Source organism: Hylaeus volcanicus, chromosome 2 (genome assembly GCF_026283585.1).
Source record: "Hylaeus volcanicus isolate JK05 chromosome 2, UHH_iyHylVolc1.0_haploid, whole genome shotgun sequence".
In the NCBI taxonomy this organism is placed as follows: Eukaryota; Metazoa; Arthropoda; class Insecta; order Hymenoptera; family Colletidae; genus Hylaeus; species Hylaeus volcanicus.
Window position 1 is genome coordinate 21,636,900 of NC_071977.1, and position 18,703 is coordinate 21,655,602.

At 35.6% G+C, this 18,703-nt stretch overlaps 1 protein-coding gene across 1 annotated transcript in view; it reads right to left on the reverse strand.

The window, feature by feature from the left end:
- Nucleotides 1-18,703, reverse strand: part of LOC128872719 (murinoglobulin-1-like) — a 29,249-nt gene that overhangs the window by 2,124 nt on the left and 8,422 nt on the right. The window contains exons 3-23 of the mRNA XM_054115694.1: nucleotides 18,398-18,639; nucleotides 18,173-18,289; nucleotides 17,738-17,904; nucleotides 17,536-17,644; nucleotides 16,701-16,934; nucleotides 15,710-15,952; nucleotides 14,847-15,178; nucleotides 13,160-13,521; nucleotides 12,012-12,169; nucleotides 11,736-11,862; nucleotides 11,364-11,529; nucleotides 10,575-10,803; nucleotides 9,877-10,082; nucleotides 9,052-9,401; nucleotides 8,398-8,642; nucleotides 7,733-7,984; nucleotides 5,629-6,021; nucleotides 5,269-5,497; nucleotides 4,427-4,599; nucleotides 1,923-2,379; nucleotides 439-746 (exon numbers count right to left, since the gene is read on the reverse strand). Of these exons, the coding sequence (XP_053971669.1) occupies nucleotides 439-746; nucleotides 1,923-2,379; nucleotides 4,427-4,599; nucleotides 5,269-5,497; nucleotides 5,629-6,021; nucleotides 7,733-7,984; nucleotides 8,398-8,642; nucleotides 9,052-9,401; nucleotides 9,877-10,082; nucleotides 10,575-10,803; nucleotides 11,364-11,529; nucleotides 11,736-11,862; nucleotides 12,012-12,169; nucleotides 13,160-13,521; nucleotides 14,847-15,178; nucleotides 15,710-15,952; nucleotides 16,701-16,934; nucleotides 17,536-17,644; nucleotides 17,738-17,904; nucleotides 18,173-18,289; nucleotides 18,398-18,639 (5,099 nt within the window). The remainder of the gene's footprint in view (nucleotides 1-438; nucleotides 747-1,922; nucleotides 2,380-4,426; nucleotides 4,600-5,268; nucleotides 5,498-5,628; nucleotides 6,022-7,732; nucleotides 7,985-8,397; nucleotides 8,643-9,051; nucleotides 9,402-9,876; nucleotides 10,083-10,574; nucleotides 10,804-11,363; nucleotides 11,530-11,735; nucleotides 11,863-12,011; nucleotides 12,170-13,159; nucleotides 13,522-14,846; nucleotides 15,179-15,709; nucleotides 15,953-16,700; nucleotides 16,935-17,535; nucleotides 17,645-17,737; nucleotides 17,905-18,172; nucleotides 18,290-18,397; nucleotides 18,640-18,703) is intronic.

The window sequence follows — 18,703 nt, forward strand, 5'->3', positions numbered from 1 at the left end:
CTTAGAAACAAAATCAGAGCGATCGAAATCATTATAAGCGAGTAGTTCAATAATGAATAGAAGATACTCGTGTCTCCAGTTATTCGTAAATAAAAATTACAATATGGTTTATAATATGAAATTATATTCCATGGTCTCTATTGTATCATTTTAGAAACAAAATCAGAGCGATCGAAATCATTATAAGCGAGTAGTTCAATAACGAATAGAAGATGCTCGTGTCTTCTGTTATTCGTTAAATAAAAATTGAAATATGAATTATAATAAGAAATTATATTTCATGCTCTCTATATATTGTGAATGTTATGCATATTTCTATATCGTAACGTGCAAGAAATTTGTTCAACTATCCGTAATAATTTCTAAGAAAATCGTCTGCAATACTTCAGAGGAGATGCCCTGTATAAATTCAAGAACTGCGCTAATCTATCGACGCACCTGTGACAAATTTTGATTTTCCATTTCAGGCGTCAACGTCGCAACGGTAGCTTCAGTTCTGTAGTCAAAATTATCTGGTTTCACATAAACGGGTACTGGTCCTTCGATCCCTTCCGGAGTTTCCAATTCGTGACTGACGACGACGAAAGAGGGGTTTCCTGGTAATTCCGAATCCTCCGTTTCCTTCGTGAAAATCGTTGAAAGGTTCTCCGCGTTGTCTGACGTTCCAATATTGGAATCGAAATTGGGATTCTGATGGGAGTCTGGTTCGTCAGGTGTCAGACCACTTCCGGATTCTACCTGTGGAGCTAACGGAATATATAAAAGGATATTTAAAAGAACAAGATATTCAAGAAAGAATATTTAATATATAAAGAGATGTATTAGGGATACCAGAAAGTAATGTCGTTTCTGCGAATGCAAATACTTGTTTATTATTTACCAGCTCACCGTGTACCAATCAATTTTTATCGAGCAGGTATTGAAAATTTGCATACTAGATGACAGAAGGTTATTGATAACGAAGACAATTACATAATTGATTAAAAAGTAAAAACATATTATAAATTTATTTGTTTGAATTTAATGTAAAAGAAACGACATTACTTTCTGGTCCCCCCTGATAGTTATCCCTATTTAACAAAAACTTACGATTGACAGCAAAAAGAATTTTGCAACATTTGAGAATTATGACTAGACTGCGGATCTTTATGCATTTATAGGAAATTTGAATGTGCAAGAACCTACGAAATGCAAACAATATGCAAGAAGACAAAAAAGATTGAAAGTAAAGTTCATATTTATAATATTTGCAGAATAAAATAAATTCCTATTTAGGTTCAATTTTTGTAGGCACGTTCCCGAAGATTTTATTTTGCATAAAGATCCGCAATATATATTCTTCTATGACCATATTTTTGGTATCATCTAGAAATGCTCTATCTACATAGTGTAGAAGAGAAAAATAACTTTGTTAGTAAATTATTTACCTCTTCTAGGCAGCAACAGTCTTATTCACATAATAATACCAGTATCAGTGGTGGTTATTCAAGAACAATTGTGAATCTCCGATAATTACTTCTACTACCGCGCATGTGAATAGCGTCCACTTGCAATATTTTATAAACTTGTTTCTGAAGAGCGTCTCCATTTCTCCCGAAGACACTTAAGAATAATAACTACACTCCGGATCTTTATGCATTTATAGGAAATTTGAATGTCCAAGAAACTACAAAATGCAGACAATATGCAAGAATATAAAAAAGATTGAAAGTAAAGTTCATGTTACAATATTTGCAGAATAAAATAAATTCCTATTCAGGTTAAATTTTTGTAGGCACTTTCGCGAAGATTTTATTTTGCATAAAGATCCGCAGTCTAATTATGACGATACATTTGCTTGGTACTTTTCCATATGTCGAAACGTAAAAAAAATATATGCTTGACACTATCCCCTGCTTTTTGAAATATTCATTTCTACTCACTGTTCGAATGATCAACAACGATGCTATTGTCATTGGTGGTGCGCACGTGTGCCATAGAATCTATCTCATCCTCGTTAATTTTTGGATTCGAGTTCTCCACCAATGGTACGTTGTCAATTTTAGGTCGTACCCCACTGATCGATGCTTCTTCGATTATGTCCCTCATCTTCTCCCTTTTGCTCGTCGCGTCGTCTTGCAGCTTGTTGACCAAGCTTGGCCCTTTCGGCGATACGGATTTTCCATCGACGATTTTATTATTTATCTTCTCGTCGACTCTCTCGTTCGCCTTCTTTTTCGCTGATTTTTCCATCGGCGCGTCGCTTTTTAGATCTTCTTCCTGTAACGACGACTTGTCAGCTGGCAAGGCCGCGAATAATTCCACCCTTGGCATCACGACCGGAGGACGTGGTTCCTCGTTCGGGTCCGCGCTGCTACAAGTCGGGGAGAAATTGTAGCTCTGAAAGGTTTCACGTCATATCAGTTAAAACTGTGCTTTGCGATTTAATAAATAATTTGACTGTAATCGAGAGCAGCAATAATTTAGGTAGGGGTTGTAGACTGCCTATGTAGCCTGTCTGACTGCCTTGTAGAAATTTCTGATGCGCAAAGGCGACACTGTGTGTAACAGAATGTAAAATTCGGTGCTTTTCAACAATACGCAGTTAAAATGCTGCGTTCAATAGTGCGGACGTTCAGATCCTAATGACAATTCATGTAAAGTGACTGCTCCGCACTTTAGCGGTGACACGAAGAAGCTAAATAGCGTATCATCCACAAACTGAGACTGTTTAGAAATTTGCCTAGATTTCTGCGGCCTGGAAGTCAAATGCTTGGCGTGGCCAAGCAAGGTCAAGGTGTCGATGAATAAGAATTATTTTAAAACCCAATACGATGAAAGTGTACTCATAATATTGTCAGAGTTTTAAATCGACATATTATCTGAAAGTCTGTGAGAGAGCAAGTATGAGTATTGATAATCTAATAATATTAATATAATAAATATTAATAATATTAATATAATAAATATTAATAATATTAATATAATAAATATTAATAATATTAATATAATAAATATTAATAATATTAATAATAAATATTAATATTGTCAACATTATTATATTTTAATAACGTTATTCTATTCCAATAACACAAAATGTACAGGTGCACGAAATGTACAAAATTTTCTTTCTTCATCAAGTGAGAAACATGGCCTCATTTCTTGCAATTAGCTCTTTGTCTTTATTTACCAAGATATGGCGAGAAAGAGATTGAGATGGATTCGATGAAAAAGGGGTCTAATGATAAAGGGAAGCAAACAAGAAATAAACTGAGCCACAGGGAAAGAAGACAGCGAAGAGAGTGCAGAGGAAAGAGAAAGAAAAAGACAGTGAGGGATCTACAGAGTAAAAGATCCACAGTCGCAGAGAAAGATCCTGCATTTCAAGAATTAGGGCCGTTCAAGTACCCGAAAAAATCAAGCCGAGTTGGACTCGGCTCGAAGTCACGAGCCGAGTCGAGTACTTGAAAAAACCGAGTAGCTTGAAAGATTCAAGCTACTCGAAAGAAACCAAGTAACTTGAATTTTTCAAGCTACCCGAATAGAACCGAGCGGTCCGAAAAAACCAAGCGGCCCGAAAGAACCGGGCAACTCGAATGGTTTCAAGCTTTTCCGAGTACACATGTTAGTCCGCCGCCGGGAAACAATGGTATCATAAAAAGGACGTAGCAAACTAGACCCAAAGAAGGTCGACCATCATTTTCCGTATTTCTTATCGGATCTTAACGGATGTATTACCAATCGATTCCTTATGTTATCCCGATGAAAATGGTACCAGACACGATACAATTCGGATTATTTAGAAGGAAATTATACAGAAAAAATGATTTGCACGCTTTTTGTCTATCTTCGTTAAAAATATTTAGTAGTGTATTTAGTAGCGTTTTCATCAGGGAAACGTAAGGAATCCATCGGCGTCACTCCCGTAATAACACGATTCATATGAAGTGAAATCGGGTGATTACTGAAAGCCATAAACCAAGGGTTGAACCATCCAAAGCGCACGTGTGCCGACTTTAACCCACGACGGACCTCAAAGGGTCCGAGCATTAAAGTGTAAAATGTTTATCATGATATGTTCACTTTTTGTTGTGTTTGATAAAAGTTAAAGAAATAAATTGCACTGCTGAATTCCTGATGTTATACTAATGAAAATGGTACCAAACACGATATAATATCGATTAATTTTAATTATTCGTGTAATGTAAATTCTACAGACCACGCTGTTACACAGCAGAAAAATCTTTTTCTAATTCTACGCTTGTCTTGTTAATAATTAAAATTAACCAGGCAAGTTGCCTGGCCACGCCAAGCATTTGACTTCCAGGCCGCAGAAATCTAGGCAAATTTCTAAACAGTCTCAGTTTCTGGATGTTACTCTATTTAGCTTCTTCGTGTCACCGCTAAAGTGCGGAGCAGTCACTTTACATGAATTTCTGATACTTACACTAGATACCGTCAGTTCTTGCTGATAATAGTCATACAGTTTCACGTTCGCTGGCTCGAGACGATCAACGGCGTTCTCTCTTATCACCGTGAACGAAATGCAGGTCTTTCGAGAGGTCAGCTTATCGAAATAAATAGTAACGACGTCGTTGTTCTCCTCGAAACGTTTCACTCCTGTAATTCACGTTTTAATATTTAGTTTCACTTATTACTGTAGAAAATTGTCGATCATTATTCTACAGGGTGTCCGAGTCTAAGTGATGCGGAGCTCTAACTCCAAAACTATCGGTCGAATGCAAAATTTCAAATATGGAAATTGCATGGTAAAATGGGGCTCATGTTTGAGCGAGAAGGAATTTTTGTTAACTTAGTTATTTAACGAGATACGATGCTCAAGTTTCGTTTTTCAAATGGAATTACATATTTTTGTTTAGACCATGCGATAGTATTAGGTTGTCCCGAAAGTTTCTTTCGTTTTATTAATAATTAATATATACGCAATATTTTATGTTTTATGTTACATTACTAAATTGTGTACGATTCACTTCGCTTCATTACTGTTACAGCATCAATGTCTAAGAAATTAGATTGTCTATTTATATAAACACTGGCACAGAAAATAATTGAATGCAACTCACGAAGGCAACTTTTAGGACAACCTAATACTTTTCAAGACGAATTCACATTAAGCTTTAATGTATTTACCCGATTTTTATTACATAGTTTTATAAAGCTATAACGCTTTAAAGGCATCCCAGAAAATATTTAAAAACAGCTCTGCTAATGCGGAATTCGGAAAACCTTTTATAATGATTCTAAATAGGATGTACAAAATGAATTTACTTGTAGTTGGTGATCCTAATAAGGTGTGCAGGCTCGCTCGGTCCGGAACGTAGCCGCTTATCATTCCAATTTCGAGCAGAGCCATGTTACTTTCTTCGTCTGCCAATTTGTATCGGCCGCAAGCAGTGATCTCTTGCACCGCGCATTCGCATGCCACGGAATGAGCAGCCACGGAAAGCTCGAACGCCTCTGAACCGGTAGCATGAGCGACGTTATATTTAATATTGCTCTAAATTAAAAAAACAGTAAACGTGTGATTTTTATTTCGAAGAAAGAATTCGATACTATTAAAAATACTATTAAAAATTAGTAATAAAAAGTCCCAGGAAAACCCAAGCAAGGGTTTATTATTTATCTCACCTGAACCAACACGCAGCCCTCGCCTTCCGCAAATATTTCCACGATGGTCGGCAAAACGGGCAAACGAATCTGTGTGAGGACCATGCGGTTGTCGTTATGCATCCTGTAAACTTGATCAACTTCCCCAGCGGTCACGAGGACGGACAAATCGGTGGCGTTACTGTTCACAGCCATAGCGTATTTTGTGAGAGCTTCCAAACCAAGGACCGTGTCCTGCGTGGAGGTAAATCCACCGTTAGCGTTCCTCTGCCTCGACATCCAACGCACAGCTTTCAAAGCGTGAACCATATTCTCCTCGCCACCTAGTTCCACCAACGTTAGAACAGCGTATGCTGTCATCTCGATGCTCAGACTCAACGAAGGCTTTGTTTTGTCCTCCCACCAAAGCAGATCCTGCGATTCAAACATCAATTTTAATAGGACCTACTGACTCTTTGCATTGAAGAATAATACGCCATTTAAGAATATTTTGCTTCTTTCATGCCATTTGTAAGCATTTGTTATTATTACACCGCGGAACTTTACGCAAAATAAAATCTGTGTCGAATGTCCCTAACAAAAATGTCCCTTATTCTGCAAATATTATGAACACGAACTTTACTTTCAATCTTTTTTGTATTCTTGAATATTGTTTGCATTTCGTAGGTTCTTGCACATTCAAATTTCCTATAAATGCATAAAGATCCGCAGTGTAGTTAGTATTCTTAAGTGTCTTCGGGAGAAATGGAGACGCTCTTCAGAAACAAGTTTATAAAATATTGCAAGTGGACACTATTCACACGCGCGGTAGTAGAAGTAATTATTGGAGAATAGAAAGTATGAAATTAGATTCACAATTGTTCTTGAACAAACACCTTTTTCATAAATAATATTAACCACTGATACTGGTATCATTGTGTAAATACGACTATTGCTGCCTAGAAGAGGTAAATAATTTACTAACAAAGTTATTTTTCTCTTCTAGGTAGAGCATTTCTAGGCGATACAAAAATATGGTCATAGAAGAATAAAGTTGAACAGAGTTCCTTTTACAAGTTTTCAAAGACGTTAAAGAACCATCAGGTACGCACATGATCGATTACGACTTGTCTGGCGTCTGTCCATTACTCTCTGTTTCTACTTGCGTCTGGTATTCGCAATCGTTCATGTTATTACGACATACTGCACTGAAGATCAGGCTGTTGCAATTTAGAGATAGATTTCAAATGCATGTGATTTCATGTTTCATTGATTTTAATATGTAATCATGTACAAATAAATTGCTATAATCTTTAGTCGGGAAAAAATTCCAGTACAAAGGGTTGAAGCACCAACGCAAGTAGAAGTAGCGAGTAATGGGCAGACACATCAAACAAATCGTGTTCAATAAAATGTTTCATTGATTTTTATATGTAATCATGTACAAATAAATTACTATAGTCTTTAGTCGGGAAAAAATTCCAGTACAAAGGGTTGAAGTACCAACGCAAGTAGAAGTAGCGAGCAATGGACAGACACATCAAGCAAGTCGTGTTCAATAGCACACGTAGTACCTTATGCATCTTGAAAATCAATTTTTTTGAAAATAATGCTCCATATGAACAAATGGTATCGCACATTTGGGATGAATAATCGTATTATCTTTTATATTACCAGTTACCTTAGTATGTCAGTTATATTAAACTGCATATTATTAAAATTGATTTCATATTATTGTGTCATCAGTTGTATTCAGTTTTATATTATTAAAGTTAAGTTCTATATGAACAGATGGTATCGCACATTTAGGATGAATAATCGTATTATCTTTTATATTACCAGTTACCTTAGTATGTTAGTTATATTAAACTGCATATTATTAAAATTGATTTCATATTATTGTGTCATCAGTTGTATTCAGTTTTATATTATTAAAGTTAAGTTCTGTGTTATTATTAAGTCACCACTTATTTTAACTTCTATGTTATCTAAATATTTGTATCAACATAAAGGTAGACTTTATTGTTAAGTTAAGGTTATAAATTCTAGCCTAGGAATCAATCGACTGAATCTTTTTTGTCCACACTTTACAACTTCTGTTTTCATTATTTACAACTATCTCGATGTATAACTTATCCATACGTACATTGTGATGCGTGGCACGATCCATGAGTAACTTCATGCTGGCGTTGGCTTTGGGGTGTTCCAGCAAGGCTAACGCGTAAGTGGAGAGAACTGCAGTGTAAGGGCTATCGTTGTTGTTAATCATTCCTTTTTCTAGGCAGAACAAGGCATTGCTGATAAGAGTTGCTGACAAGGGAACCCCAGATTCGAACAGAGAGATCAGAATGTACGCTGTTAGAGCCGATGACGAACTGTCGTACTCTTGGAGACCACCCTGCGATACAAACATTAATTTTTTTAAACGCTATTATTAATGGGCAGCCTGGAGTCATAATGTGACTGAAAATTTGGTATATTTTAACTTATTTTTTTAACCACCAAATGGATCAAAGCTTCTCATTTTATTTGTAATCACTCATGTACTTTCTAAATTACGAAAGATATCGAGAAATAATTCAAATAAAATTTGTAGTTCTTGAAAAATTCCTTTCGTGAACATATTTTCCAATATTTATTCATACAAGATTTTTCAAAATATACTTCGAACTGTATATGTTTATGTGTTCTTTGAACTTTCAAGATTAAATAGTTTCTTGGGTAAGAATTTACAAAGATTCTTGTTTTTTTTAGGGATCAGGGTAATCGTACCCCTTAAATATAGGAATAAAAGTTTGCAATTTGACAAACCTTCATCTCTTTGTGGAAAACTCTGCCTACTACGGGGAAGCAGCCATTTTCGAGTTGCTTCTTCACGATCCACTTGACAGACAATTTCAATTCACGCTCGTCTATATGAATCAGGCTTCTGGCTTGAGAGAATGATTTCAATACAAACGCGGTCAACCATATAGAGCTTCCATCCCCTAAGCTGTCCGGTCCAAACGCGGAATAGGAGCCATCCGGATGTCTATAATTCAGCTCTCTCTGGTACCCTTTGTTTAACACAAGAAATTACGCAAGAATAATTACACCAATGGAACTGTTTACGAGTACAATAAATAAACACCAAAACTCTGCTGTTTCAAATTCCAGCTTAAAGTTTACAAAATTAGAGAATATTATTGTAAAGCAAAACCATGGTAGAGAAATAAATTGTGTATATTAAATTGCAAATCTTTGCATAAAGCAACAATTGTAATAATTTAATTGGATTAGCGAAATTATATTTGTGTACGTGTATTCGACGTTGAAAATTTGTCAAGTAATTGAATATTCAACGAAGATGACTAAAACATAAGGCTAACAAGTGACATAGGAGTCGACACGTTCAAATGAGTCAAAAAATGATTACATTTTAATTTAGCATTTCCAATTTTTTCCACCAAAAATGCACGAACGTACCTTTCTCCATGTTTTTAATAGCTGTCGCTCGAAGGGCAGGATTCTCGATTCCAGCAGCGTCTAAATATCTAATCACGTGAATATTTGGTACAAGGAGTATCATGTTTTGTTCACCACAGCCCATTGGAAGCTGCACAAGTTTGTTCAAATTTTCAAGCGCCGGACCCAAAATGTCTCCGATTAAATTCACGTATGCTCTGCCACTGTCAGGCACCACGTCTTCGGGTAATATCAAATCCCACACGATCGTGGAATCGTCGCTGAAATCCTTCGGGCAAATGAACGAAGATTTCGTCGTCTCCATGGGGAAACCCTCTGGCTGTATGAGAATCGGCTTCACGATAATGTCCCTTGAAAACAAGAATTAATATAGCACAGTAAGGAACAGACTGTGGAAGTTCATGCACGATAAATATGTAACATGCATATGCAAAATATGCACGAAAAATTTGAATAAAATGTAGTATAAGTAATATATTAGTATGTTACAGAATATTCTCTATGTACACATATATGAAATATTTGCATATTTTGTATATTTATGTTTAAAAACATATGCACTAATTATATTGCACCATTAAATTTCGAAAAAATGCTCGTAATTTATTGTCACGCGAATTATACTACACCAGAATAATTGTGAAAAACGTATTTTTACAGTACTCTAATTTCAAAACAAATTTCTGTCTAGGTCCAATTCTTTTAATTATTTCCTATAAAAATATTCATTTGCATAAACTTCCGCAGTCTAGTAATGAATAAAAAAGCGTTGTTTCAATGACACCACGCTTCGACAGAATCGTGAGATTGCTTAGTCTTAATTACCGTGTAAATATCAAGGTGTCGGGACCGCAAGGTTCGGCGTAATCAGGATCTATAGAAGCAGACACTGTTATGTTAACTTCCCCGATAACACGTGGCCTGAGGATGAATTCGTGAACAACGCTGCCTCGTGGTTTCACACAGAACGAAGCCTTCGGATGCGACAGATGCAAATCGAGTCCTGGAGCATCTTCTAGTTTTATTGCTACCTGTGTATCAAAGAAGTTTCGTGTTAAAGTAACATCCTTTCGTCGAATTAATGAAGGATTTTCAAACAGGAGCTTCTAGATTTGTTGGTAACTTGGAAAGGACAATTTAAAAGAAATGAAATTAAATGAAAAAAAATACCACGGTAAATGTTTGATTATGTAGTCTGCAATAATAATAAATAATATCTAGACTGCGGATCTTTATGCAAAATAAAATCTTCGCGAACGTGTCTAGAAAAATTGAACCTAAATAGGAATTTCTTTTATTCTGCAAATATTGTAACATGAACTTTACTTTCAATCTTTTTTATATTCTTGCATATTGTTCGCATTTTGTACGTTCTTGTACATTCAAATTTCCTATAAATGCATAAAGATTCGCAGTGTAATAATATCTAATCCTAGTAGAAATTTTCAAGAATATTTGTCTGGAAAACAACGTGTTAAAAACTCCTCTTTTGATACCCTTCATGTTTAATAAATACATCTTACAGGTAATTTGTGTTGCATGTAATTGAAGAGGGAAACTTTCATACGCAACATCTCTCCACGTTTCACGCTGTATGGTAGGCTGTAGTCGAGGAAGAACGGCTGGAACGCTGTTATGGTTGTCGGGGGCGCAATACCGAGGCCGTGGATCGGTGAAATGCAGGTAGTGTAGCCAACCCAATCGGTGATTGTGTGTGGAAGGGTGAGATCTATCGTCACTTTACCTTCTTCCCTGTAAAAGAAATTTCAGTGCACCATTACTTCACGTTCGTATGAAATACATTTTTGTAAGTATTGAACAAAAACTAACTAACAGTATCAACAAATTAATAGTCAACGAGTACTCATTATACATATGAGTATGCTTTTGTAACTAAAGGGAGGAGAAATATAATTAGTTCCATATTACAGTTATTGTTTTCAAAGTTGTGGTAAAAGCATCGTTAACCCTTTGACTACGAAGGGCGTATACATATATTCGTCCATAGTCAACATGTACAATTAAGAATTTCTAAGTTTCTAATCATTGTAACGTCAAGCAGTTACACGACAGTTTTATTTTCGAAGAATAATTAATTCTTACTCGGTTGGTGTTAATTCCCACCAACCATTACAGTAATTGTTTTCAAAGTTGTAGTAAAAGCATAGTTAACCCTTTGACTACGAATGTATATTCGGCCATAGTCAATATATACGATATATCGGAATTTTGAAGAATTTTTAAATTTCTAACCATTGTAACATCAAGCAGTTACACGACAGTTTTATTTTCGAAGAATAATTAATTCTCACTCGGTTGGTATTAACTCCCACAACCACGTTTCAGGAAAATAGGATCTCAGGGTGGTCGTTTGATCGGGCAATTGGTCGACGTATCCTACTTCAGGGCTCATCTCTGCAGCGGAAACGGCGAAATTGATTAACGGAAAGGCAGTTGGCTGCATCGCTTTCAGCATGTCTGTAAGTGCAATGAAATGTTTATGGCACTTCCGATACAGGAAACTGAGCTGTGAAAATTCCAAATATTTTATTCGATTTATATTTTAATGTGCGAGCTACGTATGAAATACATTGTCTGTTAAACGTATAGTGGTTTAATTAAACTTGAATTCCTTAGTGATATTTAAAAATTATTATCGATAAACCAAATCAGCAATTATTTACCGGGTTCGTCCATGTCTTCCCGCATCATCTGTACCTTGAACCACGGCGACACTGAGCGTTCCCTGAAGAACAGCGGACAAGGTCGCGTTTCTATTATCAAATCGCTCATTACAACCACACCGAAATCCTGCGCAAAGGAAAGATTACGTAATTTAATTACGTTGTATTCCAATTCTATAGTAATTCAATTGTCTTAAAATAAATGATCTCTGTCCCCGATGATATCCTGTCCCCCACTTTAAGCAATCTTCTGCATAAAATTTAGATGTATCTTACGTCGAAAGCTTGTATAGCATCCACATAGTTAACGCCAGCGTTGTACGTGATCAAGTTCCTTCTTCGTCTTCCCACGATCCAACTGAACGGTGATTTTAGCGGAAGAAGCGGCAGATGATCGATTTCTTCCATCGACTCTTCCGCTGCTGCTGCTGTTGCTATAAATTCAGATTCGAAGTTTAGATACATTGTACTATTACATCATAATTTATGATTCATAAATAATAAGTAAACTGCGGAAGTTTATGCAAATCCATATTTTTATAGGAAATAATTAAAAGAATGGGACCTAGACAGAAATTTGTTTTGAAATTAGACTAAAAACATATGCAATAATATTATTGCATATAACAATATATTGCATATAATATATTGCATATGTTTTTAAAAATGTAAAAGAACTTTAGAAAAGAATGTAGGATTTTCTACAGTATCGAAAACTTTCTAATATTTTAAATAAAACGAGGGCGTTCAAGGACCAATAAGTGTGCCGGAACAACGTTGGTCCAAAATTTAAATACGCACCGATTACTTCGTGTGACGTAGATCGATCGTTCTCCGCGTATAAATTAATTTTGACAGACAAACGCCACCGACTAACACCATCAACTTTGGAAAAAATGCTCGTAATTTATTGTCACGCGAATTATAATACACCAGAATAATTGTGAAAAGTATTTTATATATGTGTACATAGCGAATATTCTGTAACATACTAATATATTACTTATTATACTACATTTTATTCAAATTTTTCGTGCATATTTTGCATATTTATCGTGCATAAACTTCCGCAGTCTAATAATTAGAATCGTGCCGAAGAAAGGCTTGAAACTATTTATTTGAACTTAAATAAATCATACACAGGAAAGACAATTCAGCCTTCTCAGATGTTTTTAACACGATACTCCTCGAGGCATTTGAGACTTGAGAAACAAGGAAAATTTAACGATTTAAAATTCAGTTATTCCATTGAACGAAGTTTAGATACATTGTACTATTACATCATAATTTAACGATTTAAAATTTAGTTATTCAGTTGAACGAACCTCACGACTAGTAAACAAAATTGTTACACATTTCATTCGTTATATGTATATTAGATATGTATATTAGAGACTATCTCGAATCAAATAGTAGTAACATACGTTTGCAGTTGGCCCAGGACCAGATTGGATGGGTTTCTGGCGTCGGATGGAACCTTTTCAGTTGGTCGAAGGTTTGGCTGGCGTCGACGAGGTTGGGTTTCGATCCAGCCAAGAAGAGGGTCGACTTGTCGACGGCGGAAATCCCGCAAAGAGACCATGGAGCGGCTTCCACGTGGTATTGAGTGGTCCCTCCTGGCGTTTGAACGTCCGTGTGCCATGCACTCTTCACCTTGTTCTCGAAACAGTGGCCAACCTCGATTGTGTACGTGGTGGCAACGATCTCCCCGTCGGGTCGCACGTAATAAAGCAGCAGCTCCGATACTGGAGCCATGCTTGGTGTAACTTTTACGCTTAACGGGAACCTAATTCGATGGAACAATGGATGCATATTTTTATATGGGGGAACTAAACTAGTAGAGAATGGTATGGAGGTCTGGATCTGAGAGCAGCATTTAGTCTTAATTATTTCAACCTCACTTTGTAATTTAAAACAACAGGCGTAGTCACTTTTGACCTGTGCTACGGTTTAGATAAGAAAAGAATGTTAAAAAAATATATCGTAAGGCAATAACGTGAGTACGAAAAAAAATATATATATATATATGTCGAATTGAGTAACCTCCTCCTTTTCGAAGCCGGTTAAAAAGAGAAGAGATACGAAGTTTTCGCAAAGCCATAACGCAGCGATAGGTAAACATAAATGAAGTCACTAGTCAATTTGCTTGTTCATATTTTTAGCAAACGTTGTTATTAGGTCTAAAGCTACGGTTACTATGAATGCGAATTCGGACGAAAATGTGTTCGGACGAGTTCTGACGAATTCGTTCAAATAAACAAACGTCTGTTTTTCAGTGATAGTGTTTACACTAGTAACGACACAGATGTCAGAATTAATTGAGCGTTCAAACAAGTTTGATTTTTTCGTCCGACCTGCGTCTATTTTGGGTGCTTTTTTTGCGTTGAAATTCGAGTGATAAATAAATGGATAACGATAAATTGATAAGTCTTGTGTACGAGAACAGGTGTTTGTGGGATATGAGAGACAAAAATTATCATAACAGAGATATTTCTCGGCAAACGTGGGAGAAAGTTGCTACAGAACTCAACACTAGCAGTAAGTACAATTTTTTATTTTTTTTTTATTTTTTTCATTTTTTTTCACTCATGAAATGAAAATATTGAATCTTCTGACAATGGTCATCTCTAGAAGTAAAGTTATTTAATTTATCTATAACTACATGAAAATGAAATATATCATATAGACGAATATAGTATACTTATACATAAATTAAATCATTTTTCTTTGCTTCTGAAAACGACCAGTGATTGAAGATGTTACTGTCGCCAATGAACAACTTGGGTCATCATTGTATATCCACGTTGCTTGCAAGATTTAATATCAAAGCTTATAAATAGACTGCGGATCTTTATGCAAAATAAAATCTTCGCGAGCATGCCTACAAAAATTGAACCTAAATAGGAATTTATTATTAACATGAACTTTACTTTCAATTTTTTTTATATATTCTTGCATATTGTTTGGATTATGTAGATTCTTGCACATTCAAATTTCCTATAAATGCATAAACATCCGCAGTCTACGTATAAAGAAGAATTTAAATAAGTGATTGTAGAGGTGGTAAGTGAATTCATAAAATTTCTAAGTAAATGAATTTATAAAGTATACCTGTGGACGTCGGAGCCTTGGTCGGTTTTGTTGGTAGGCGATTCGACGGCGCCTAACAGATTATGAAATTCTGAATAATTCAATATGGTGTCTCGGCTGGGCTTGTGCTTCACATGGCCGTATATCAACAGATCGCCCTTCGAGTTGATGGAGTAATGGAAAGAAATGGACTCGTTGGGTTTGGTGTGAGAAGGAACCGTGTACATTACGTTGAAGGAGTACTTCTCCCCGCATTCGATTGGTTGATAGCCTCGTGCCACTGCTAAGTAACTGTCGGATGGAGAGTACCAAGGGTTTACGTCGATATGTGCCGAAGGTTGATCCATGAACACCTAGTAGAGTTTAGGGAAATAAAAATCATTTTATTCGATTGTAATCAGCGAAAGTAACGTGGTATTTAACAGAAGCATTATATGAAGAACCATGATTAATTATTAACAGATTTAGACGACACAAATGGATAAGCTGCATTACATGTATTGCTGAATGTTGCTTGTTTTAGTATCATAGTAATGTGGTATTTAACAGAAGCATTATATGAAAAACCATTATTAATTATTAACAGGTTTGAACAACACAAAAGGACAAGCTGTATTATATGTCCTGCTGAATGTTACTCGTTTCAGTATCATTTGTTTATTATTTTAATAAATGGTTGAAATTGAGTGAAGCTTTCTTATAACAAGAGTGTTATATTATTAGGAAAAATATATTGACTTGTTAAGTTATGATTTGTTGCTCCCAAAAAGTGGCAGTGATGACAATGAAAAATTAAAATATATATAACTACCTAAATTAACGGAACTGTTAAAAAATTAGCAAAATACGGAAGTTAAATAATTGTTTAATTATGTAGCACTTACCCTCCAGCGTTTGTCAGGCGAATAGTATTTCGTCGGGTAGTCAACACCAGTTGCGACGAAGCTCAATAGAACGATATTTTTATGCGGTGGTGGTACGATAAAATCAACGAAACCGTCTGCAGACGATGTGAAATTGCGACATTCCACCACAACGCGAACCATTTCATCTTTTCCGCGTACTTTTAGGCAGAGCTGAATTTTTTCATTGGGCGCTGGGGTATCGTCATGGCGCAACACTCGTAACTATTGAATAAAAACAATAAAAGAAACGAGACTGGTGTTTAGTGACAAATCCAGTGACATAGTTGAAAATGTTTTGATTTTTGTTTAGGAAAATTGAGAATGTACAATTGTTCTTAAATCTAGTAATATGAAGATTCAATTAATAATTTAATAAATACGTTCCCAGAGAAGCTACAGTCCTAACTGTTGAATGAGAACAATAAAAGAAACAAGACTGGTGTTTTGTGATGAATCCGGTGACATAGTTGAAAATGTTTTGATTTTTGTTTAGGAAAATTGAGAATGTACATTGTTCTTAAATCTACTAATATAAAGATTCAATTAATAATTTAATAAATACGTTCCCAGAGAAGCTACAGTCCTAACTGTTGAATAAAAACAATAAAAGAAACAAGACTGGTGTTTAGTGATGAATCCGGTGACATAGTTGAAAATGTTTTGATTTTTGTTTAGGAAAATTGAGAATGTACATTGTTCTTAAATCTAGTAATATGAAGATTCAATTAATAATTTAATAAATACGTTCCCAGAGAAGCTACAGTCCTAACTGTTGAATGAGAACAATAAAAGAAACAAGACTGGTGTTTAGTGATGAATCCAGTGACATAGTTGAAAATGTTTTGATTTTTGTTTAGGAAAATTGAGAATGTACATTGTTCTTAAATCTAGTAATATGAAGATTCAATTAATAATTTAATAAATATGTTCCTAGAGAACAATGTAGAAAAAAAAAACAAGATAGATTTACCTTTCCGTGATAAGGCAAGCCCAGTTTGAAGTATTTAGGCGTGTGAGAGACGAATTCCAGTTTCAAAGCCTGATGCATCACCATTGTCCGACTAATCGTTGTTTCTACTACGCCTGTCCCAGCTTCCGTGAAATTCGCTATGAGAACGATATTGTTAGGCGCCACTTTCCAACGAGCTAAGCCGAGAGCTGCTCCAGAAAGAACGTACTCTGTGCATCCGTTCCTTGTGTCCAACTGAAACATTTATTCATCCATCAAGAAGATTTTCCTTAATTTATATTCAATAATATACAACTTAACAAAGGGCTTTTGCTAAGCACGAACGATGTACTTATAACTTCAAGTCTTTATTATAAGTAGACTGCGGAAGTTTATGCACGATAAATATGTAACATGCACATGCAAAATATGCATTAAAAAGTATCCAAAGTATGCACGAAAAATTTGAACAAAATGTAGTATAATAAGTAACATATTAGTATGTTACAGAATATTCGCTATGTACACATATATGAAATATTTGCATATTTTCCATATTTACGTTTAAAAACATATGCAATAATATATTGCACCGTTACATTTGGAAAAAATGCTCGTAATTTATTGTCACGCGAATTATAATACACCAGAATAATTGTGAAAAATGTGTTTTTACAGTAATCTAATTTCAAAACAAATTTCTGTCTAGGTCCAATTCTTTTAATTATTTCCTATAAAAATATGCATTTGCATAAACTTCCGCAGTCTAATTATAAGTGTTAAATTCTTGATATTTTGACTTTCAGTGCTAGATATGAAGACAAGGGTTTCAAGCTGGTAAAACTAAATTATTTACTTCGGTCTCGTAATGTATTTCCGGTAGATTGAGCTTTCTTCTCCAACTTGGTGTCTGAGGGGTAGACTTCAAGAACAGAGTGCCTTTAACAGGCTTGCCGTAACTGTACCTGTAATATTATTTATTAAGTAATTCATAACTGAATGATTCATCACGGTATGAGGTACCAAGCGTCGAACCAACGCGTTCAAAATGCAATTACTTGGCGCAGATGTTCCAAGTCACATCCTCCGCATCAGCAAGGATATATCCTGGTGAACTAATCGTCAGTTGGAATCTCGGTAGAACGTATTTTTTCACTTCGAACATGGTTGTGTGAACCAGCTGGGGATGCGACCTCTTCTTCTCCACTTTTATTTTCCAAGTCCCCTGTCGAACGCAAACACACTCTATATTTATTAATAAATGTTATTGAACGAGATTTATACACAAATTCGCAAAATGGCAACTTGAACCACGCTAATTTTACGTAGACTACGTCATACTTCAATTTCCCTAACATCGATCTCTGAAATTCTGCTGATCGGTTCAGCGCGGAATTTATTATTTAATAGTCCTGACAACTCGATTCTTCCTATTTTTAATTTGTTAACACGAACACGTGTTGTTTTGAATAAACACGATTTAAAAATGTTACCAAGCTTGGTTCTGGCGACAGAGGAAACAGCAACTGCGCCATGCCAGTCTCAGTGCTCACGTTCGTCCATTGCGCCACCCTTACTTCTGAAGGATTTTCGATCCACACTTTTGGAATCTGAAAAAAAAAACGATTGAACGAATCAAGAACGTTCTAACAGAACGTCAATAATATCGACGGAATGAATTGCAATATTTAATAACGATTCGAATTAAATTAAATTACCTCTTTCTTCCACGGCTTCAAGTCGTGCTTGAGCATCAGAACTCTGATATTAACATCCTGGCCTGGTTTATAAACTGGCTTGTCAGTTTCCACGAACGTGATCAAAGAATCGTGCTCGATGTATACTTCTTTCTCTGACTCGACCACGTAATCGCGATGTTTGTCGAAATTCATCTTCAATCGAAGCCTTGCGTTCGAATACTTCGTCGATGGCACGATTAATTCTAAACATGTTTCTATACCTGTTGCGAAACAGTTTTAAGGTCGTAATGAAACAATTGTAAAGTTATATCGTAGAACTATTTA